Genomic DNA, 24,768 nt, shown 5'->3' with positions numbered 1-24,768 from the left:
ACATCTGATCCAGCTAATCAAGCTCTTCAGGATTACTACAAACTTACAAGCAGGTGTGATTTGAAGCTGGTTGGAGCTAAACTCTGCAGAGCTGTGGCCCCTCCAGGAATTGAGTTTGAGACCACTGTGTTAAACAGAAGAAAGGAATTCATACAGGTTTAAAACAACTTGAAGGTAAGTGATGAGTTTTTCTTTTTTGGGTGAATTATCCACAAAAACGCAACACAAAACTCTAAGGAAGTTTTCTGCATTAACCAATAAAACGGAATGCGAGATTTCCCCATTTTATCACCTTTTACCTGTTGTGTAAAATCAGTAACATGACTCAACTACCAAGATATTTGTGTGAATGAGCACCAGTCAATGGTCAAGTGCTGTGACAGGGTTGGGATGGAGGGTTTGAGCGAAAGTGTGTCTCATCATCCATGCAGGGCACACACAAGCAGCAGCACTTCCTCAGACAATGCAGCGGGCCAGCGGCGCTGACAGCCAGCTTTATCACTGTGATCAAATGCAGCTCTCTATTCCTCTCTCTCTCCACACCTCCACTGATGCTTTAAGCACCTGATCCTTCTTTATTTCAACTGCTGTGTGTAAGAACAAGCACTAATGGACTACATAGAATCACTTTGCACATCTAAGATACACACGGGGTATTAGATGATGTACAGACGTGGAAACTTGCTTTCTTTCCCCTCCATATCAATCAGTTTCTTTATTCTATCCACTTACGCCTGCAACAAGCAAAATGTTGTTGACTGTGTGGTTTTTACATGCCTGTAGTAAAATGCTGGGAAGCTCCGCCCATTATGATCTCATTGGCCATATATATTATTTTTTAAATAATGCAACTGATGGTTTCAACAAAAGCATACACTTGATTAACAACCTTGGAGCTCAAAGGTCTATAATTAAAATCAGTTTCTCTATAGAAAAAATTATAGAATTTTTTACTTTCAGAACCTGACTGTTGTGCATATGGCCATACAAACCATTGGAAGCCCATTTCTGGCACAGGTTAAAAATATAAATAAAAAGGCAAGTACAACTTTTTGTCACACAATTTGCAATTACCTTTTTTATTTTATAAAAGAGAAATGCTAGATAGCACAGCCACCACAAAACTTTAGCACCTCTTTTTACTGTGAGATCATTGGACACAATGACATTTGAACACAATCAACCATTCAAAAGCATCATAATAGCATATCTTGACAACCCAGCCTTTAAAAGGCCGGAGGCATTGTGCACATCAAAAACAGGCAAAGCAGCAAATTAATATTATTCAACACATCCTATTTTTCGCAGAAAATATTAAGATGCAAGTTGTAACCCCTTTTGTAATTGTTAGCATTTATCACCACCATCTGTAATTTAATTACACATTTTTTGATCATTGACTGTAATGGATTAGTTACATTTATTTTGTTTATTTAGCAACATTATATAATTTTTTAGATTTTTGTATTTTGACCAGTGTTGGGAAGTAATGCAACTAGTTACATGTAACAGCGTTATGTAATTTAATTAACAAACTGGGTAACACTTTATTTTAAGGTGTCATAATACAGAGTAATTACCTAGTTAAGTACTTAGTAGTAACCGTTGTACTTAAAGTAATGGAACAGCCCGTACTTACAGTTTGTAATTATGTAGATGTAACAGGCAGCTACTGTTACACATATGTAACAGACAGAGCTACTAGTACACTTAAGTACAATCTTGATTTACTTTGAGCTACTTCAAATTCATGACTCAAAGAAAATTTCGATCATTCTGACAGGCAGCAGCAGTAATCCATTACATGCTTCATATGTGCCTGTATCCCGTCTGACAGCACAAGCCTTGTTAAACCGTCTGGAATAAACACAACCAGACCCATATAACATTCATCAACGCTGAGAGCAAGACAATTCATTCAACCCAATACAATACATTTGTATACAAGACACTCAATATCAATCAATAGAAACTATGGAGCAGCCATATATAATAATACAACATAAATCTGCCAATCTATTAATACACTTTGTTGGGAAGCAGTAAATCAATAGTTCAGTGTAGTTATTATGAATCATCAAAATGAAGAGTTGACTAATGCCACAATAAACACAAACATTAAGAATCAATCATCAGATGTATGCGTTCCCTTAAGAATAATAGTATTTATTGGAAAAGTCATATAAAACCATTGACTTGATTAACAGGTGAGCACAAATATGAACCTTTAACGTGGGTACACCTCACAAAAATCCTCTTAAAGCAATAGCTCATCTCAAAATGAAAGTTAAGACATCATTTACTCACCCTCATGTTGCTCCAAACTTTCCTTTCTTTCTATTCTTAAGACGGTCGCTGCTCTCTTCCAGCCTAATGAAAGCGGATGCCGTCCATGACAGTCAACTCCAAAAAAGACAAAAAAGTAGCTCATACAAGCATATTATAGCGTCGTGTGAAACCGTGAGCGTACCGATGCCACATCGGGGCCTAAAAGCGAATCTCAAGGGTCAGTTCGTCAGCACCAGTGTTTATCAACCCGTACTGATAAAAAGCAGTTGTAGAATCACTATGCAGAATATGATTAAGATGCTTTTAATATAGTGTCATGTAGAGAAGCACAGTCATAAATCAAACAATGACACGTTGTCCAGGCTCTCGCTTTGCAATACTCAAGCGGCAGCTGTTTCACAGTTGATCAATAGACAGTGAGACGGTCTGCATTAAAACGCTGTTTACAACACGATCTGTACCTCAATATGCAGTTCATGGAAAGCCTAACTCCACAATTTTCATAATTTCATTCAATACTTAAGTCAAAAAGGTCCGGTCTATGATATATTATCCATAATAAAAAAAAATATGATGCATAAGCACCACAAATGAGATGCAAAGTCTTCCCGTACATTTGTTCTGAAACAGATTGGCTATAGTCGATGTTCTCGGCCCGTGCTGTAGTCTAGTTTGTGTAGCAAGTGTGGATCAATATCCTTCTTTATCTAATCAATAGAGCAGAGCTTAAAGGTAGGACATAAACGAATGTAGGTGAGGCTGCTCAAAAACGGCTGACGTCCATCTATGAGATTGATTGATGGACGGTAAAAAGTAGCATCTGGACCTTGATGCGCCTTCATGTCATTTTTTATGACCTAATATAAGATATATATATATATATATATATATATATATATATATATATATATATATATATAAAAAAAAAGGATTTAGAATAAGTTTCTTTAAAAATAAATAACACCTGATAATAAAGCAAAGTTTACGATGAAGTAGTAATTGGCTTCTCTGCTATTATTACTCCGAGCATGTACCTACAGAAAGTGAGTGAACCCATAAAAACGCCACATTTCATCCAATCAGGGTGAAATCCAGCGACTGCACTGCCTTTTCAAGCGGATCCAAGAATGTGGCATAAATCAAGGCAAATTAAGTTAAATATGAATGAACTAAGAGGGACGTTTTAATTTCCAATAACATCCCTGAACAGTCGTAAAAGGACGGGGTTGTCGCAGACATGCTGGGATTAAAATTCAGAGGCTTGTGGTCACAATAAAGAGCTAAAACCGTTAACTCTGAGAACTTTGGAAAAGATTCAAAATATCCTTGAGTGAATGTTTAGTATTGTCCTCTAATTGATTTCTGCAGTTTTTACACAGTCTAAAGAACTAATATATCAATATCATGCTAATAAACATACTAAAAACAACTTAGTAATTTTTTATAAGAATAAGAATAAATAATAATAAAAAATAGTATAGTATTAGAGAGTATGGAAGGTTTATTCTGCCAATTTCATATTGGCCAAATTACTAGATTAAACTTTATTTTTCATATCTAAATAAATAAAGGATTCAATCATTATAATACATCATCCTCTTTTAAAAATACACATTATTTGACACAATTACAGATGCCAAGACAATCTGGAGGCAATGCAAATATTAAAAACTTATGCCAAACAATCCTTTACATACACTGAGAATTTCCTTTACGCATACTTTAAAAATATTTATATATTTATTTTGTGACACAAACCATGGAATAAAAAAATAAAAAGCAAGAGTCAAATCTCAAAGATCAAAAAGATCATATCCATTTTTATTTTAACGAGACATCAGTGGATGTGATTGTCAAGTATTTGAAGTGACTTACATGCAAGTGACAGCTGCACAGAACATCCACTCAAGAAAAAGACATTTGACAGCAAGAAAAGAGAGCAATTGGTAAAAACAGGAAGATTCCAGGAAAGAAGGCACATTTGTTTCGTTCATGGACCCATTACATGAGCATATGGTAACAATATAACATTTCACCCACGTGAAATTACTTGCTTTTGTGCTTTAGGGAGACATGAACGAGTTCTTAGAGTTTGTTTGTAGAGCACATCAGAGAAAGAACTGAATAAGGAGACGTCCATTCTGTCCACAGACACGATCCTACAGATGTATTTCCCTCTAAAATCAACAGCAGTCTGAAGCCAAACCTACAGCAGAAACAGCAAAAACTCAAGCGCAGGTTCAGATACGGTTCTCTTAGATCAGGAGACAGCGCTCTCACAGAGAGCAGCAATCAGTTTACAGTATCAAACACGTCACAGATCAAACGAATCAACCACTGGCAAACAACACAGAAAAAAAGAGAAGTGTGTCAAAATAATAAGTCTGGGACAGATTCATGTTGCCATCCAAAACCTGACGCAGACATGAGGTGGATGGAGCAAAAATACAGAAAAATAGAAAATCATTAGAGAAATTAAAGGAATAGTTTAGATAACATTTAACTCTATCATTGTTTACTCACCCTTTAATGCTATTTTGGACCGCACTGACTTTGATTTCTCTCTTTTTGACCATATGCTGAAAGTCAATGGGGTCCAAAATATCACTAGACCCCACAGACTTTCATTACATGGCCAAATAAGAAAGGAAGAGAAAGAAGGTCGAACTGTTTGCAATGACACGAAGGTGAGTAAATAATGAGTTTGTGTAAACAATCCTTGTTTAAATGAACCAAAAAAAAAAGTGCAAAACGAAAGGCAGCAATCAGCTGCCGTACATTTGGTATGAATTAAAGCCAAACTCAAGACAACTTCGTCAGAACTAAAGTGACATTAACATTAATAACTGTGTGAACGTGTTCTCTCAGACACGATGAGGTGCTCCATATTGATGATGATAAATCTCAGCCTCTGTAGATTAATGTGTCCATTTAATATCTGGTTTGTCTTCCCTTACTGCCTCCCTAAGGGCCCGTTTGAGAAGCTGAGAGCTTCGGGTAGGACGTCACTACATGGAGAACATATGGAAGCCTTCAATACCTCTATCAATCTGCTGATGAACTGAGATTGAACTCCAGGTCTGGGCACATTATTCAGACAAGCGCTGTGCTGGTGTCACCATCCGTCAGCGCAGGAGACGCAGCGAGGTGCCAGTCGCCGGTTAGGAACGCCAGCTGTGAAACGCTAACAATCTTGGAAGACGAAAACAAGGAACGCTTATTGTCAGTCTGTTTGTCTTTGACATGATGAATATTAAGAATATTTTTGGTGTACTTTGTTTGGGACTGAATTTTTCATGTGAAGGCCACATTTCACCCCAATATCAAAAAGATTTAGATAAGGAATTCAATAACGTTTAAACACTTAAGAACACGACCATTCCAAAAGACGATTATCCCACACCTTCCCACCAAGTTTTCATTGTTAAAATGCAAAAACGTATAAATACATATTATAATATTTTTGTATTACAGTAAAAAATATATTTATAAGCATGAATCAGAACAGAATTTGGGGTAAATGTGCTAAACTGTCTTGTAATTAACATTACATATGCAAATATTTTTCATTCTAATGCATATGATTTTATTTTTATTTATTTGTTTTGCTTTTGGGGCGGAGCATGACCCAATCATGTTTTAATGAGATTCACTTAACTGAAGAGGAAAATCAAAAATAACTCAAGAACAAACAAATCAAGTGAAGTTTTGAATGAGCACATTGTATATGGCTTTTAAATAATGCTTTTGCCATATCCTGCCTTCCAGAACATCCACTAAAGGATTGTGGATTTGTGAGAAAGAAGACTTTTGGTCCCTTTTAAACACCGAATTAAATTAGAAACTAGGGCTAGGCGATATATCTCATGCGATATGCATGCGCATCTCGTCAGTAAAGCCGGTTCACTGACGAGACATATCGCATGCGATATATCGCCCAGCCCTAAATTAAACTTAAACTGAATTAAACTTCAGCTAATGCCTTAAACATAAAACCCCTAACAAACGCCCTTCAAAAATTAAAACAAAAACACAGCTTGACAAAACAAATCTGCTTGTACGCTTAGTTCTTGGCTTCGGTAAGGACAATATTAGCCGTCACAAACATTAGACAGAACGTTGCCCACAATATCACAAACCAAACCCAGAACGCATGATGGAAAGGTGACCGGTGCTTATTTACAGCATCCCTTCCCAACACGGGCTCGAGATGACGCCGACTAAAATACACTAGGAAGGCCGGGACGATATACTGAATGCCTGTTCCGGCATACGCCCCAGTGATACCCACAAGCGCCTCTAGATCGTGAGTACAGAAGGCCACGATAATGGGTGGCACTAGAGTAATGATTGGGAAGACGATACGGTCCACCACCCAAGGGTACGTGCCGCCGTCCCGATGGAAGAGAGTCTTCCAGTTGTTGCGTAGTGTGACGGCTATTATGGGAAAGTTGGTGCTGATGGTGAAGACGGGAAAGAGGCCCAGAAAGTAGCGCAGCACTGGAATGCTCAGGACGTCACAGTTATCTGTGAAATTTAAAGTGTACATGTCCCGCAGCAGAGAGCTATCAAAGCAGAATATGGCCGTGAGGGACAGCAGGCTGTAGAAGCACAGGATGAGGATGTAGTCAGCCATGACCAGGGCGCTCATGCGCTGCTTGTTGGAGATGGGCGTCACGAGCGAGGGCAGCGAGTGCTGGCACATGAACGAGTAGACACAGACCCCGAAGAGGTTGGGCACACCTGAGATCTGAGCCACAGATGGGTGGCCCTCACTGTGTCCCTTGCCAATACGAATCAAAGCCAGGATGATCATCATGGTGAACGCTGAAAGACACAAAGAAACTCATGTAAAATACTTATCATAATAATTATTATAAAAGCATTGCTTTTTCATATACTTGTCAATTTTGAGATTTTGGAATATTTGTTTTCATAAATGTTGTTTCAGACTAGTGAAAGAAAACTTCATTTAATTTCATATACAACATTTCATTCTTAAAACACATTAGTTTTTTTGTGCCAGTTGACTATTTCCACTGAATAAAAAATAAAACAAGGTAATTGGGACTTTTCTCTCAAATTCAAACTCTCTCGCAATCGTTTACATCTCGAAATTCTGACTTATCCTCACAATTCTGAATTTTTTCCTTGTAATTCTGAAAGCCTAAGAATGGTAGCCATTTTCCACCACAGAATAAAAAATAAAAACAAGGCAATTGTGACTTTGTCTTTCTGACTTTTTTCTCATAATTGTGAGTTTAGATCTCGAAATTCTGCCTTTTTTTCTCAGAAATGCAAGGTATAAATTCGCAACTGCAAAAAAAAAATCCTGAGAAATAAAGTTGTAATTCTGAGAAATGAATTCAGAATTGCGAGATATAAACACAATTGCTTGTTATAAAGTCAAAATTGTGAGAAACAATTCTGAGAAAAATAAAGTTGAAAAACTCGCAATTTCTTCTCGGAACTGCAAGACTTTAGAACTTGCAATTGAGTGTTTGTATCTCAGTTCTGAGAAAAGAAGTCAGGATTGCAAGATATATACTCGCAATTACAAGAAAAAGTCAAAATTTGAGATAAAAGTCCCAATTACCTTGTTTTATTTTTTATTCAGTGGCAGGAAATTGGTTTCCATAATTTTCTGATTTTATGGAGTGATAAAAACAGATATTCAGAATCCCCTCTGTGAAAACATTTGACTTTCCACGTAGAAGCTGTAAAGCTACAGAAGTCATTTTGTTTGCGCATGGAACAAAAATCTCTTGAAATTATGATGATTGACACCTTGGTAACCATACCATGGTTCTGGCATTTCGTGCATTTGTTACCCACTACTTTTTACTAAAATAATATTAATCGCGACCAAAGACTTAAGACTTATGGTTTTTACTTATGGTTCTCATTTTAGAAAACTCTTTAAGACAAAAAATGAACTGGGGAAATGAGTGGAGAAGTTTGGTGATATTTATTAGATAAATGTTTTTCTTTATTCACCTGTGGTATCTTGCCTTAATACTGTATATTCGGCTCATAAATGAGTTTGCCAAGCTGAGATGATTATTTATTAACACTGCCCGCCTAAAGCCGATTTTTAGGCATAACCCTATTTTTGTAGCCTGAATAGCAAGAAAAGCATGAAATCTGATTTGAACTAAATCAATCCAAGTCTCATGAGGATGTGACTTGAAATCCAGTTCAATTGGATTTGAGTAGATCCGTTTCAGCATGAACTGCACGAACAGATATCAAGTTTATCTTCATCATTTGGGACATAACTAGATTTAGGAAAAAAACTCTCAAGGTCTCTTTTGTGTATGTTATGTGCTTTATGAGTTGTCATGATGGACTTGAGTGGAGGTCAGATTTCCAGTTCTGGTCGGTCCACACTGACAGCTTGCTGCTCATATACCATGTCTACACTGGAAGCCACTGACGCATCTCGAGTCTAAACACTGTGACATGACGCACAGCTTCAATGCGTCCAGTGTTCACCAACCACGGGCCAGTCAGCTTCAAAGATGAAACCAAAACCGGTTTATTTAGCCAGAAATCCATGCTATAAAAAGTTGACTTTGGGTCATTTAGTCTAACTTGCCTTTAATTTTAGTACTACAACCTACCTTAAAAACTGTGCAGGTGTATGTAGGGAAAAACTGGTTTTATTACAAAAATTTATTTGATTTTATCAATAGAAGGTACAACACCGTTAAAAGTTTTGAGGTTGGTAACATTTATTTAATGTTTTTGAAAGAAATCTCTTATGCTAACACTCTATTCGTGCACAACATATGCGCCAATGGACATACATTATTAACACTGAACTTAGGTTTGACTGATTGGTTTGCACACAGAAATGGCCACGGGTCAAACTCAGAGTAAAGCCCTATAATTAAGCCCCCATAATATTAGGTCTCCTAATTCTAACATATTTATCTTATTTAAGCTTTTCATTATTTCTGTAATTTTTAAGAAAAAAAAAAGAAAAAAGCCTGACTTTCTGTATTTCTATTCTGATCAATTTTGCAATCAATGCTGAACAAGATGAGACTGATAAGGATCTAATAGGCTGCTGGAAAATGCTGAGCTGGTTAAAAAGGGACCAATAACTTCTATAGGTGATGTTCCCTGCATAGACAACCAGGAAGAGAAACACGGATGTTAAAAACCCAAACACAAGTGCAATCTTCTCCATTTAATTCTCTCAAACATCTAAAACTTAGTGCTGCTCCTGAAGATCTCTATATAGATTTCAGGCAAAAAATTAATCCACCCAAAAAAAAAAAAAAAAACCTGTTAAACAGTATCCTATCCCAGTTTCTGGATAGCTAAGAGGACCGATAGTAATAATCAGTCCTCATCCTCTTCCCTAATGCATCACACGGCCAGGTCAGGGACTGCAGGTGTAAATCTGAGATGCCAGCCATTGGATTTAAACGGGAAATGGATTGGGTCTGTCCACACATCTGAGAGTCCAGCTGACGTGCAATTAATCAGAGGTGCTCCTGACAGCAGTGCTGACCCAAAGGTCTCTATTAGCATTAAAGGTGTTCTCACACATGCTCATTCAGTGTTTGAAAAAGATGCATTCTTCCTGGCAGGAGTAAAACATTCTGGCAGCAAACAAGGGGCAGAGTGCATGTCACACTAATCTCAGTCAATTAATCAAGGGCAGGTTGCATGTAAGGGGAATAAATAATTCACTAAAGAACAAATAACGTAAATCACAGTGATGTTGCAGTAAAAGGGTACATGTCTCAGGAGAGAGCGCATGCTGCCAGGAAAACTACAAATTACCTCATTTCAAGTACACAAATAACCAAATAACCATTATAAACGACTTTAGAAAGGTTTTGAAAGTAATCAAAACTCAGGAAAGAGTGCATATACATACATACACACACATGTATGCATGTATGTATTTTGTACATTTATATGTAAATAAATATTTGAGATATAAATATAACATTAAGTATATGCATGGATGTGCGATGTGCACACAAACATTAAGTAAACAAACTTAATTTGGATGCGATTAATCATTTGACAGCACTATAATCATATATTAAAAACAGTTGCACCGCTTAACATTTTTGTGGAAACTGTGCTACATTTTTTGCCATTCTTTTTTGAATATAAATTTAAAAAGCACATCATTAATAATTAATAAAAAAAAAATCTATATATTTCAGTAAGATACATTTTTGTCTGCTTTGTCTGTATATTTATATATTAAATAAATAAAATAGTTGAATGAAATAAAAATTACATAATATATATTAAGAATATAACATCTATATATAATATATAAAATTTATAATATATTAAATACATCTGTCACACTATACAAATACTGTACAAGTCAACTAAGAAAGGACAGTAAAATACAGAGCACAAAACAACTGCATTAACAGGTAAGCTTCATTGTGCAATATGCTTAATATAGCAAAACAGATACGCAAGAGCTCAAATAGAGGACAAACGCAGACATACACAACGATGGAACTGCAAATCACTGGGGGAAACGCCAGAGACAGATAAAGTAACCGAAGAACCAACCAGAGAGGATACATACATGGATGGGATGTAGTCAGATTCAAGATGCATTACTCCTTTTCATAACAAGAGCGGAGTACAAAAGAGTTGCACCGAAAGAATAGAAGGGTAGAGGAAATCAAGGGCACACTTAATCCAAATACTCCTGACATCTCCTGACACAGCTCAAGATATTGTATAGACGCTTAACCTTCAGTACAGATGCCTTTTGTTGTTTAGGGATGAGATGTGATTGCATCCCGCCACATAAGGCACAGCGATTCATCACACGCTATAAATTCCCTCAGTGTACATGCTGTTGGCTATAGAAAATGCCACTGGTATCTGTCTTCAAGTCTTATTCATCATAATATGTTTGTATCTGACACCACCGCCAGTAGAGCCCGGTCAGAAGACACCACACAGGGAGACAAGGAGGATATATATATATATATAAATGTATTAAAAAGGCAGAATAAATTCATGCAGCAAAGTCAAACTTACCATGGCATCACAATCAAAATGACACTGATTGCTAAAGCTTCCTCAAAGGTTTTGAAGGACACTCTTCATTAACAAATCAAGTGTGAATGGAGAACGGTGAGTGGCGAGTACATTAGGCAGATGTCAAAAACATCTTATCTGTGAAAGTATCATCAATCATCATCCATAAACTAATCGTGACTTTGCCAAGTAGGACACATTCCTAGATCAACAACCTTGCTTGCTTGTCCTGGAACATTCCTATCAAACAATCAGGTTTCAGAGAGATATTTATATTAGCGATAAACTACTCTTCAAAAACTTGAGGTCAGCAAGATTTCCATTTTAAATAAATGAACTTTCCAGTTATCAATGAATCCTCAAACAAAATGGAACCGTTCCCAACACTGACAATAATAATAAATGTTTCTCAAGCAGTAAATTAGATTGATCATTGAGGGATCACGTGACACTGAAGCCTGCAGTAATGATGCTGAAAATTCAGCTTTGCATCACTGGAATACATTACATTTTAACATATTCAAATAGAAAGTGTTACTTTAAATTGTAATAATATTTCATAATATTAGTTTTTACTGTATTTTTTAAACAAATACATGCAGTCTAGGTGAGCATAATAGACTTCTTTAAAACCTATAGGCAGCACCACAGAGCCCCTACTAATAGTCTATTATGCACTGCCAAAAAGTCATTTGGAATGACCGTGAATTGATTTTTGGACTGTCTTTGTGATATAGTTCTGTTAATTATTGAATGAAAATGCTTATGTGACAGAGGGTGAATATACAGTGTGTACACATCTCCTTGATCACCTAAACTATACGCTGCTCCTAACTGCTAAAGTAATAAAAGTTTTAACAGAAACCCATTAAGGAAGCAAATGTGGACATCAATACATAGCATAGGCTTAAGAGAGTTCAAAATTTAAAAGACATCTATTTTAACACAGCTTACACAAAAAACCCAGCAGAAAGCATCCACGCTCTGCCATTTCAGACTAATTGATGATCCTCTGAAATTTTCAAGCAAATGAGCAAGACTTTATGGTCTGTTAAGGAAGCAGTGTATGGTAGTTTGTAGCTTGTCCATATTGCAGGCCCTGCTAAATGAGAGGTGCCAACGCATTTTCCTTGAGAGCAATTTTCAGGCTCTATGAGCTGAACCATTGCCTGGGGTATTCATTAAGGCACAGCTATATTTCAGATCACCTTGAGACTACACTGCTGCACAATATCCCACACTGATGCTGCTCCAGATCCAGCACCTTTTACAGTATATCTGACCTATAAAACCACTATAAAGTCTGATTCTCAATGGACGCCTATTAATATGGGGAAAACCCTTAACATTTAAATAGCACTGGAGCTATAACCTTATAGTAGTGCTGTTGTTCACACACAAGTCTATTTGAATAAGGGCTTAACTTATTGATAAAATTTATAGAGAATATAGTTGAAACTCTGGTGGCGTCACAGTGATTTGTAGTAAATAAATATTCCTACAGGGGAAAAAGGTATACAGTGAGCTTTTGTAGGAAAAGTGCACAATCCAAGCAGTCAAAATCAAGACAGAACTTCATTAAACGTTATTAAAAAAAATGCTCATGTAGCCTACCTGAAAATAAAACCGTTAATTTTATTTGTATATTGTGTGTATTTGTAATGTGTATCTTTGTTCTCATTTTTTTAATAACAAAGATACAATAAATGACAAAGATTTTTATCTTCACCCACTTTGACCTAAATAGCGACCATCCTTTTTTATATTTTGTCTGTATAATAGGGAAATTAGTTTGGCTGTAATGCTCAAACAACTTGCCAAATAGAAAAACCAACATGATAAAGAATTGTGATAAAATCGTGAATCGTGATATTTCTTAAAAAAAAAAAAAAAAAAAAAAGAATCGTGATATGATATTTTTGCCATATCGCCCACCCCTACAGCCGAGGGGGACCAAACCCATCACCCAGCCCAATCTGGCCACGTTCACACAGCTGCAGAATACGGTTGTCAATCCTGTATTTGAGTCCTTAATACGGTTATGTTCACACACAGTTTGGTTATTTACGGGTGTGAGTTCACCCGTAAATTTTCAGGACTCACAACCGCATTCTCGGAACACGCACGCTGTGAACGGAACAGGCTGGACAACTAGTTGTCCGTCACGTCAGTGCAAGAGAGAGATGATCTGCTGGATAAACGTGCGTCTACTGTGTGTTACGTGTTTTCATGTGTGGTTTCAGCAACTTACAGTGACGGAGAAATGATCTGTGTCATCTGAAAGTTCTAGATCCAGTAAGTTTTCCACCGGAGCCACTCCTGTCAGTTTTATGTTCTGCACGTGACTTAAATACTCCGCTCTCCACCCAAATTTAAAAGCTATCGGTTAATGAAGATTTGACTAAAGATGTAAAGATTTGACTGGGTTCTTGTTGTGTCAGAAAGTGATAAGACTCAGCTTTATGGACGTCGCCATCTTTGATTTTACTTTGGTCACTGTCGCTGTGGTTACTGGTGAGGAATAGGGGTTTGACTCCCGTAGCACGTTTATACAGGCAGTATTCCAAACACAACTGTAAGCTGCTGTGTGAATGAGACATTGAGACTCACACCTGTAAAGAAAATACAGTTGTCAATCCCAAAAACTGACAGTGTCCCTTAATTAACCAGCATCTTTGCTACTGACCTTCAATGATCCAATTCAACCATACAGATTTGGCAGATGCTTTTATCCAAAGTGACTTAGTTTGCATTCAAATCGTAAATTTTTTAGTTCATGCATTGCTTGGGAATTGAACCCCAGATTGCGCAACAGACCCATGACCTTGTTAGCGCTCGACCATTCGAGCTATAGGAACATGTATAACGATGCAAATGAAGTCTTGAACCTGAACAACAGATTTTTTGAGCCTTCAGCATGTTGTTCTAGCACCATTAACAGTAATACAGTCTCTGAGGAGCGTTCGGTAACGCACCACAGCAATGCAACATGCAGTCATTAATCTCCAGTGAGTAATCACACGCTCTTTGTCCGTTCCTCAACGTTCATGCTAAATATGAATTAAAGCGGCAACCTCACTGACTCATTTCGCTCTCCACGTCAAAGGCTGATAAATGTCCTCTACTTCAGTGCTGAGAGGAGGTGATCCTTCCCATTTAAATTACCCCCGCAATAAAACTGCCTTTAAATAATGCATGTGAAGACACGCAGCTTTGCATACAAGACGCCATATCTGTGTTCCTGGTAAACAAGGTGCTTCATGAATTTCATACAAGTGGCGATACAAAAGTGAGGTTTTATATCTGCGAGTAACAACACACAACAAGAAGCATTAATTCAAGTATGAGGCTGCTGTGGTCATTGAGCTAATAATTGAGCTCCGGTTGAGCAGAGGATGGCGCTGGTAGTAGATGGCATTGAGGCTAAAACACAAAGTGGCTCCCCTGACGCCAGCTGAACAGAACCCTACTTACCACATCTCATTTGACACAGGAGCAGGCACGGTCTCTCCCTCTGTGCATTATGGTTGAACTGAGGCACACAAGGGACGTGCCTGCTTGTCCTGCTGTCTGCTGTGAGTAATGAGGGCAGAGAGGATCATGGGAAAAAGCACAAGACTGGAAAGGGCGAATAGAAAGAAGAAAAGAAATGATAGGCGACTGGTCAACCTGTTGGCATTGAGAAGTTCATGTCCGGTTCAAATTCAAAAACAGAAGAACGGCTCCATACAGAATACGGTCTGTATTTATGTAGCACCGTGGTCCTGCGAGGCACGACATTTCATTCCACTGTATGTCCTGTATTGAACTTGAAGTCAAATATACAGTTTAGCATCATACAAAAAAAGTTTGTCCGCCGAATGCAGTGATTGACTAATCAGAATCAAGTATTCCACAGAACTGCGTAATAAATAAACAATGGTTTTCTTGTAACAATTTCAAGACTGTTTACTAAATAAAAAAGCCACTTTATATTCAATGCAAATGTTTGTCATAATAATGTCTCTGCGGAAAAATTATACAAAGTAATATCATGCTTTATATTAGATTCGGCTATCTGTTTTTCTCCTCAGGGATAAATACCAGTGCCTCAATCTATGGTAAAGTAAGTTACATTAACACAGATGAGGCTGTTTTTTAATACTAATTAGAAATTGAGAGTTTATGGATCACTCTGCGTATTAAACGTCCAAATGTTTAGTAGCTATTCAAAAGGAACTAAAGCCATTGACTATTGCTGGAACAAATTAAAAATTCAATCCAATCTAAAGCTTAGACAAGACTTTCATGCGTTTTATTTTTTGGCTTGTTTGTTTGTTTTGCCTTTGAATCAATTTGGTCCTGCCTGGGAGAATGATTAATAAGCACAGCTGGAAAACAATCTGTAAAGAAAGTGCCACTGCATATTACCTGAATAACTTTGTAAAAAATCAACTGATAATTTTAAACATTTAAAATGTAAAAAAAAAAAAAAAAAAAAAAAAAAAAAAAAAGTTGTTGTTTGACAATTTGATACTAGAATTAGGACCGATTTTGCAACTTTTTTTTTTATCTTAAAGTAAATTTTAACATTAATATGGACATTAATATTCTAATATTAATTTTATATTAATATTAATTCACTAAATTAATAATATAAAAGCACTAACAGTGAAGCTTTAAAAGTAACTATTCTTATTATATGAATTGTATGGTGATTAATACAGTGTAAGATTAATTTTTTAATAATGATAAAATTAAATTCAAGTTGTAAATTGAGCTATGCAAGATATTTAAGGATTTAAAAAAAAAAAAAAAAATTTGAAAAGTGAATTTAATCCATTTTAATACTTTAAGGACTCGCAGTTCTAGTTCTGAACGGTTCTAAATCATGCTGTAGACTAAAAATGAGAAGAATGCATTATCAAATAATTACTTCAGCTCTCTGGAGATTCAATAGAGGAAGGAAAAAACAGCAACAGAGAAAGATAACTGCAGCACACATACAAAAAGATGGCCACTTTGCTGCAGGGCACCTGCGATGTATTTCCCCCCCCCAAAAAAAAAAAAAACTGCAATACAAAGCAAACAGCGGCCAGACCAGTGATGTCTTTCACAAACGAGTGGAACCATACATAATTCATACATGATACAAATGACCCCTTATTGATTCACACGGCTAATTGAGCAAGAACCCATTCTGGATAAACAGTCTGAGAAATAACAGCATTGCTGTGAAGTTCATCACCTGCATTCAGCAGTATACGTTGCTGAAGCAAGCAGGATGAGCTACTTCACCCCTCAGGTTATAGTGCCCTTAAATGGGCAGTGCATTAAAACACAGATGGCAGAAATACGGGCACACATGCTAATCAGCAGATTTCTGTACTTTAACTTTACATTTCTTGATACATAAATTTTGAGTAATTGCTACACAATGCTGCATAGCACCACTTTCCACCACTCAGCGTTACTGAAACCTACACCGCTAGAACAATTGCCTCCGTTTTTTGCCCCCTGGAGCTATTAGGAAACGTATTGAACAGCCAATGACTCTCATTCACATCTCATTGTGAATCAATGAGACGAAGAGCAGAGAAAGGTGAGCAAAAGGGCATATGCTTGTTTCTTTAAACGTCTATGAGCACCTCGAATATGCAGCCAAGAATACACGTTTTTGTACGTTTTACAGGTTCGTTCACCACTGCGTGCAAATGGGAGCAGAAGCCACGATTCAGTGCGGCTGTGATTTGAGCGGCGGGTGAGGATGGGTGGTTTTATTTTGGGCCTGTCATCTGGTAAGTGACTGCCCAATCACACCTGAGACGGCCTGTCAGGCTGAAGTATGAGGGAGACATGGAGCGGGACGCACACTGCAGAGGAGAGGAACAATGTACTAACCATGATGCCATACCTTTAAGAGGCATATAAGTAAATAAAAAAAGGTTAATGGGGAAATGGAAAAAAAATAACTTAATGCACTTATCCTGTACAGATCATTTAAGCTTTCACAAAACAGAGCTACTCAAAGAAACATTAACAAACCACCATATGTAATTTATTTTCTCCCTAAGGTAAATCTTGAATACTACAGCAGATTTTGTTTTAGGCTGTGTTGTATTGCAAACTACAATTAAACAATAAATAAATAAATAATTATTAAAATCTAAAACAAAAAGTATATATATATATATATATATATATATATATATATATATATATATATATATATATATATATATATATATATATATATATATATATATATATATATATAAAAAATAAATATATATAAAAAATAAATAAATATATATATATATATATATATATAAAAAATAAATAAATATATATATATAAAAAATAAATAAATATATATATATATAAAAAATAAATAAATATATATATATATATATATAAAAAATAAATAAATATATATATATATAAAAAATAAATATATATATATATAAAAAATAAATAAATAAATAAATAAATATATATATATACTTTTTGTTTTAGATTTTAATAATTATTTATTTATTTATTTATTGTTTAATTGTAGTTTGCAATACAACATCAAAATTTACCTTAAAATAATTTAAAACCAAACCAAAAAAAAAAAAAATCCAAAACAACAACAAACAAAAAAAATAAATATAAATATAAATATAAATATAAATATAAATATAAATATAAATATAAATATAAATATAAATATAAATATATATATATATATATATATATATATATATATATATATATATATATATATATATATATATAGTAAACGACTTACCAATCCATCTCATTACAGAGGTAAGGATCTGGAGGTATTTGGTCTTCTGCGCACTGAAAAAGGCGAAGGGTCCCAAAAGCAGTGTGAAGATTGCCTGAAATGAAGTAAAAATACAGAAAACAAGTCAATGAAAGCAAAAAGCAGTTTGAGTAATAGCAGTGTGCTGAAAGTAGGATACCAAGATAGATCTCCGTAAACATTGTGATATTTTGACCTAAATAACAACCAAATTTGGCACCTATTTCAGCCACAACTGAAGTGTATACATGGGGCACTGACGCGTATGACTTCATGAATGATGGGTGTTCCAATTCTATGGAAATCTGTGGAGTTTTGTGGATGCAGACTCTGTGCAAGTCTACTCTCATGGTACACACATACTTACTTTTATGTGCTTGTGTGTGAAGGCACATAGAGTCATGACTCACTTCTAATGAACTGCACTGGGTTAAGTGTTGATGCCAGACTCTTTGATATGTATATTACAAAATTTAGCATCTCCAAGAAGTACTGGACCTCCCAGTCCTGGTGTGCTTGACCACGCAAGCAAAGCATTTACTCTGAATGTCCCACATAACTACTCACTATTAAATCACATCTTTTGTGTTTTTAAATTTTTCCACCTAAAACTGTTCTAACAAGGCTAATGACTTCCACCTGTGGAACCCATTTTAGGTGTGATCTTTCAATTTCCATTAAAAAAACACAATCATTGTGTTTTTCTAAGAAACTAAAATGCATTTTAACATTCCTAACCTGTTATTTTCTTGAAAGTATCTCTAATCTGATTTAGTTGGCCTCTTCTAGCACATTACAGAAGCTCTGACTCACTATTTTGCATATGGTGATTTGGTTTTCAGGCCACCGGCATACAGATGCGTTTTCTAACACAGTTGAATAAAAATCTCTCCCTTTTCAATTACAATTAGACCAGGAATGTGAATTTAAGTAAACCGATTCAATTTTGATGCCCTGTTGAGTAGACAGATTAATGGCTAAAAAGAGAGCTCAACATACTCCGCTAAATTGATGGATGTCTCTCATTAAAGAGTGAATTGTAAATCATCATGACACCATTCATACTTTATCTTGAGAGGTGAGGAATGTCTTGGTTTTTGTATAGTCAGATAGGATGAGAGTGAGATAACAGTCCATCATGATGCCTGAATGTCTCCCCCTATAAAAGAGCTGACAGAGAGGCTGACAAAAGCTAAAACCCTGTAGGGACGAGACAAAAGAGCAGAAAGCTCTAAGTTCATGTGCAGTTCCTATAAAGGGTTGTAATGGGATATGAAACAATACAGCAGTTACCAGGAAAAAAAAGTTAAACAGTTACCAGGAAAAGGTTTGGACTTGTATGATAATTGAGGAGAGATACTGAAGACAGGGACAGATGGGTGCGTTTGTCCATTTCAATTTTGCTCTGAAACTGGCAGCACATTGCCTAGATTTATGATTTCAGTTTGAATAGACGTCTAAAGGCCAATTCACACCGCACAGACAAACAGCAACAAACTAGTCTGTTGGCATTTGTTGGATCAGTGTGTTACCCCTGTTGGCGTTTGTTGGCACTGGTTGGAGTTTGTTTTCACCCGACTGAACATGCTTAATCGGCGTTTGTTGGGTCGTGGAATGTCTGAGCAGTGTGAAAGGGTTTTCCAACAAACTACAACAAACTCTGACGTGGCCACGAACCGTTTCCATGAAGATGCGCATGTTTCACTTAAAGCGTGCTTCACCTTCGGCCTCTTTTGTTTTATTCGTCGTCTTTTCAGGCGAAGAATGACACACAAAGACATAAATAACAGTAACATTTTTATTGTGGTTACAGGATCATCAGTTTCATCCCCAATCAGACTTACACCAACACCAGACGCGAGCGGCGCAGTGCAACGCGACAAAATACATTAGAGGTTCTATTGATTATAATCAGTGATGCGGTCTACACTGGATGCAGCGCGATGCGACAAGACAACTGTCGTGTCCTGTGTAGACACGGTGTTACTTGACTCTCTGGGACTCGAAGTTTGTTGGTGTTTGTTGGGGCAGTGTGAACATGAAAGTTCCTTTTAATAAAATTCTAAATCCAACAGCCAACTTGAGCCAACTTGTTTGTTGGCGTTTGTTTGTGCGGTCTGAATTGGCCTTTATACGGTATTACAGTTAGTCGATCTAAAACTGTGATTGTGCTTTATCAACCATGTCAGCACGCAAATAAGTGGTCTAAACTTTTGCATATACATATTTAGGTATATGCATGTCTGTGTGCTTTTTTTTTGGTTAAACTATTCCTTTAATAGCTAATGAACAGTTGCTATTAACTTTTGCCAAGTCATTATTTACATTCACATATATACATACTTGTGTGTACACACACACACACACAAACATGTTGGTTTTTGTGGTTTATGGGGACTCTCCATAGGCGTAATGGTTTTTATACTGAACAAACTGTGTGCTATTGCCCTACACCAACCCTACACCTAAACTTAGCCCTCACAGGAGACTTTGTGCATTTTTAGATTTTCAAAAAAAACACCATTTAGTATGTTTTTTAAGCCTTTTGAATTACGGGGACATCGGCAGTGTCCTCATAAACCACCTTCATATTGTAATACCTCTGTCATACCCATGTCATTATACAAATTTGTGTCCTCGTAAACCACATAAACATGCACGCACGCACGTACACACACACTCGTTTCGCTATCCTTGTGGGGACTCTCATAGACGTAATGGTTTTTCTACTGTACAGACCGTATATTCTATTGCCCTACACCAACCCTACACCTAAACTTAGCCCTCACAGGAGACTGTTTGCATTTTTAGATTTTCAAAAAACTTCATTCTGTGTGATTTATAAGCGTCTTTACCCGTGTTAACTTCTTTACCCTCAATTTAGGTCCCCACCATGACACAAGTCCCCATGAGTCTGTGTGTATTCAGGTTTAAGTCCGCACCGGTATATAAAAACAAACACACACACAGTCAAAAGTTTTAGAACAGTAAGATTTTTAATGTTTTTTAAAGAAGTCTCTTTTGCTCACCAAGCATGCATGTATTTGATCCAAAGTACAGGGGAGAAAAAAAACTAAATATTTCTAAATTTTACCATTTAAAATTTTCTATTTGAATATTTTAAAATGTAATTTATTCCTGTGATTTCAAAGTTGAACTTTTAGCATCATTATTCCTGTCACATGATCCTTGATTCTAATATGCTGATTTGCTGTTCAAGAAACGTATTCATATACATAAAGGCATATAAAAAGAATAAAAAAGGCACCTCAGAGCAACCTCTACCTTGATGAATTCTCATAATGCATTGTTGTCAGCATGAGTTATCTAAAAATTCATGCCTTCATCACTCCCACCACACAAAAATATACAACCCCTTGTTCCACGACGGTCGGAAACACCCACGACCCTAACCATTTACTCCAAAGCAGAACTCCTACATCCCAGAATGGCCATAAAATACCAAATGCAATCTCACGTCAGCACAAAATGAAACTGAAAACATAAACCCTGTAAAACAGCTCAGCTTTTTTATGGGAGGCAATGTATAAGCTAACGAATCTCAGCTCTGATGGCCGGGCCTGCTGTAGCTCCTCATCTAAAGCCTTACTTATAACATATGCCACAGTTTCCGATTTGAAAAAGGACGCTGGCAGAAAGGTTGGAAACTTGACAGGAGCTCGTCCACGCATGCCAGGAGGGCAGAGCAATAGTAACGGATTTCCATTCCCTGTCCAATTCCACGAGTGTTGCTGGTGCTGATAGTGAAAATGGTGCAACATTGGCACGCTGGTGCACAACGCATGCCAGGAAAGGACAACAGGAAGGAAGTCTGGCAGTAGATTGGAGTGAGGGGAGAAATGGAGGGACAGGGCCAGGCAGAGAGGGCATCAGGGGAAGGAGAAAGAGCGAGAGCCACAGGGTGCTTGGTGACTCAGACATGACATAAAGAGACAGAGAGGCACTGTGACATACTGTACTTGTTATTAGAACACAGAGCTCATTAATTAACACTAATAGCGTGAAATAGCCATACAAGAAACTCAAGCCATGAAAGTGTTATCACTGTTTGCTGAGGCAAGCATCTCTATTACTACAGTTTCTGCTTGAGGTTAAAGTTCTGCAAACGCTTTAGCCTGAAATCAAAGCACATTTTAATCAATGGCACGATTTAAAATGCAGTAAAAAAATAAAATAGCATAATGGCGTAATTAATGTAATGATGATAATAATAAATAGTAACTTATAATATTAATTGTAACGTAACAACATGCTGGATGTTACATAGTAATAAAACAATCTAAAAAAAATGCACTAAGGAAACTGTGGCTGATATTACTTGCCAGTGCATTGTGGGAAAAACTGTATATTGTACATTTTGTACAATCCACCTTGTCGAATATTTAATATTTTTAATATATCTTCCTTCAAAGGCAATATGCACATTTAATGCTGTTCTGATTACATTTTATCTTTCACAATAAACATCTTGTTGCTGGGTAAACACAGTCAATTTCCATGCTAATTTTGTCCTGCTTTTGCAGGTCAAAAATTGTGGTCACTGGGGCATTCTGACCGATTTGGGTATCTTCTTTTGGGTGACTAATGTTCCTAAAGCAATATCAGATAACAAATTCAGCAATACTGAGCTCATCTAAACCCAACACTTGACTGAAATGAGATAAGCCAAAAAAATAAATGAGAAAATGCAAAGGTGAATAGCTTGACGGAAAAGCAGAACTTGACTTATCACATCATTATGAGTGAAATGAAACCAACAGTCGGTGACCGTTATTTGGCACCAGGGGATGGTGACACTGTCACGGCACAAGACGTCAAATTCAGGATAACAAATATCTGAGCAAGTGAGATATTGGCATTATGACTTGAGTTTCCTGTTTGGAAACAAACTATTTTTGTAAAAGTACATACCTCACGCTTACATGTACTGAACAAGGTGTGACTGCAGAAACTGCCCAATATATAACACCTGTCAGCTTCTATTTAAAGAGTGTAGTGAGCAAAACCAGTATGGTTTTCTTCCTGATTACTTCCCTAACTTCAGATGTACCAAGTGTGGATGGCTATATAGTGGGCATTTGTGTCTCTTGGAAGGCGCATGTGGCGGCACAGAATGTAGGATTATAACTCAACTGATAGCGACATGCAAAACGGGGATTATATTTCCAATCCCCTCAGTGTCAAGATCCCAGTGACATTTGTCTCCACTGCTAATCTTTGTTAGACATTCTAGAGAGGATCAACAAATGGAAAGCAGATACACTGTTATACATCAGCTAACAGAACAGACAGACTAGAGAGTAATGTTTAACTTACACACAAAACCATAAACAATTTAAAACAAACTTAATTAAAGGTGCCATAGAATGGAAAACTGTATTGACCTTGGCATAGTTGAATAATAAGAGTTCTATACATGGAAATGACATACCGTGAGCCTCAAACACCATTGTCTCCTCCTCCTTATGTAAATTTCGTGCAAGCAAAAGACCACTGAAAAATAGGCAAACATCAGAACATAACATCGATTGTGACGTAACAGTCGGGATCACTAATAGTTATGCCCCCAACATTTGCATATACAGGGAGATCTCCCAGATGCCCGCATTTTATATACAGTATAATTACCCAACGATATAACTCCGTGAGAAAGAATTGAAATATATATTTTCCCTGTGTTTCCTTAATGCTGTGTGAGCTACTGAAATGAGCCACAGCCAATCAGAGCAGAGCTCAAAATTGAGCCGCACTGTGAAACAGCCAATCAGAGCAGAGCTCTACATTATTATTCATGACCCTTCCAAATAAGGTAATAACAGACCATTTCATTCTAGGGACAAATCCTAGGGATGTAAATAGACAAGTAAAACCATTTCTGGAGAGTTTTTGCCCTAACCTAAGCCACATACCTTCTATATAGATATCAGAGAACAATTTAAAATATTGTATCGATGCATTCTATGGCACCTTTAACAACAATAAACATATGCATAAAAGAATGTACAGGAGAACATTTAACTACAACACTCTTTATATGCTACATTACTTGAATGTCCCACAAACCTCTAAATTTGGAGTCTTGTAGTTGACCTCAGATTTAAAGCCATCAGTGTAAAACAGGTCAATAAAACACACATCAGGCAGAATAAACCTGCTACGAAGCCAGTGTAAAAACTGTGAGCCAATAATAACTCTGTAATTGAGCTTTTTTCAGCTCATTGTATCTGTCAGACGCCGTCATTAACCTCCAAAATGAGCTGCAATAAGCAGTCACAATTAACAGCTCAATTAATGAATAAATGGATCAAATCAAATGCATTAAAGAAAGCAAACTAAAAAATTGTGTGGAATCACAGTTTGAGCCATCCTTCAACAAGAAAAGCAATTTAAGCCTTGATTTGGTTTGGGGTAGGTATATTGGCACAAATTGAAGCTCAGATCACATAAAGGGTGACGATGGTTCAAGTTCTGGCTCATTCGGTCTCTGCCCAATCATTTCTGATGATCCAATAAAGTATCTGTGCAAACGTTAAAAAGCAGCAAATATGCTCAGAACTCCAGGAAAGCTGAAAGCTGTCAAGAGAGATCTCTCTGCATATTGATCTTTACAATCACAGAAAGCACCAATA

The 24,768-nt window shown here is 36.6% G+C and overlaps 1 protein-coding gene across 2 annotated transcripts in view; it reads right to left on the bottom strand.

Annotated features, from left to right (window-relative positions):
* Positions 1 to 4,083: 4,083 nt before the first annotated feature.
* The window catches only part of LOC306845370 (transmembrane protein 104-like), a 45,445-nt gene continuing 24,760 nt past the window's right edge, over positions 4,084 to 24,768 (bottom strand). Inside the window, exons 9-11 of one of the 2 annotated variants that reach the window (XM_079378130.1) lie at positions 18,101 to 18,194; positions 6,655 to 7,116; positions 4,084 to 6,152 (exon numbers count right to left, since the gene is read on the bottom strand). In XM_079378130.1, coding sequence (XP_079234256.1) covers positions 6,127 to 6,152; positions 6,655 to 7,116; positions 18,101 to 18,194 — 582 coding nt within the window. In that variant the 3' untranslated portion in view covers positions 4,084 to 6,126. Of the gene's footprint in view, positions 6,153 to 6,217; positions 7,117 to 18,100; positions 18,195 to 24,768 lie in introns of those variants that run through there. The other variant, XM_079378129.1, reaches the window with a different exon arrangement.

Source organism: Barbus barbus, assembly GCF_936440315.1.
Source record: "Barbus barbus genome assembly, chromosome: 3".
NCBI classification, from domain to species: domain Eukaryota; kingdom Metazoa; phylum Chordata; class Actinopteri; order Cypriniformes; family Cyprinidae; genus Barbus; species Barbus barbus.
This window is presented reverse-complemented; position numbering and strand designations above follow the sequence as displayed.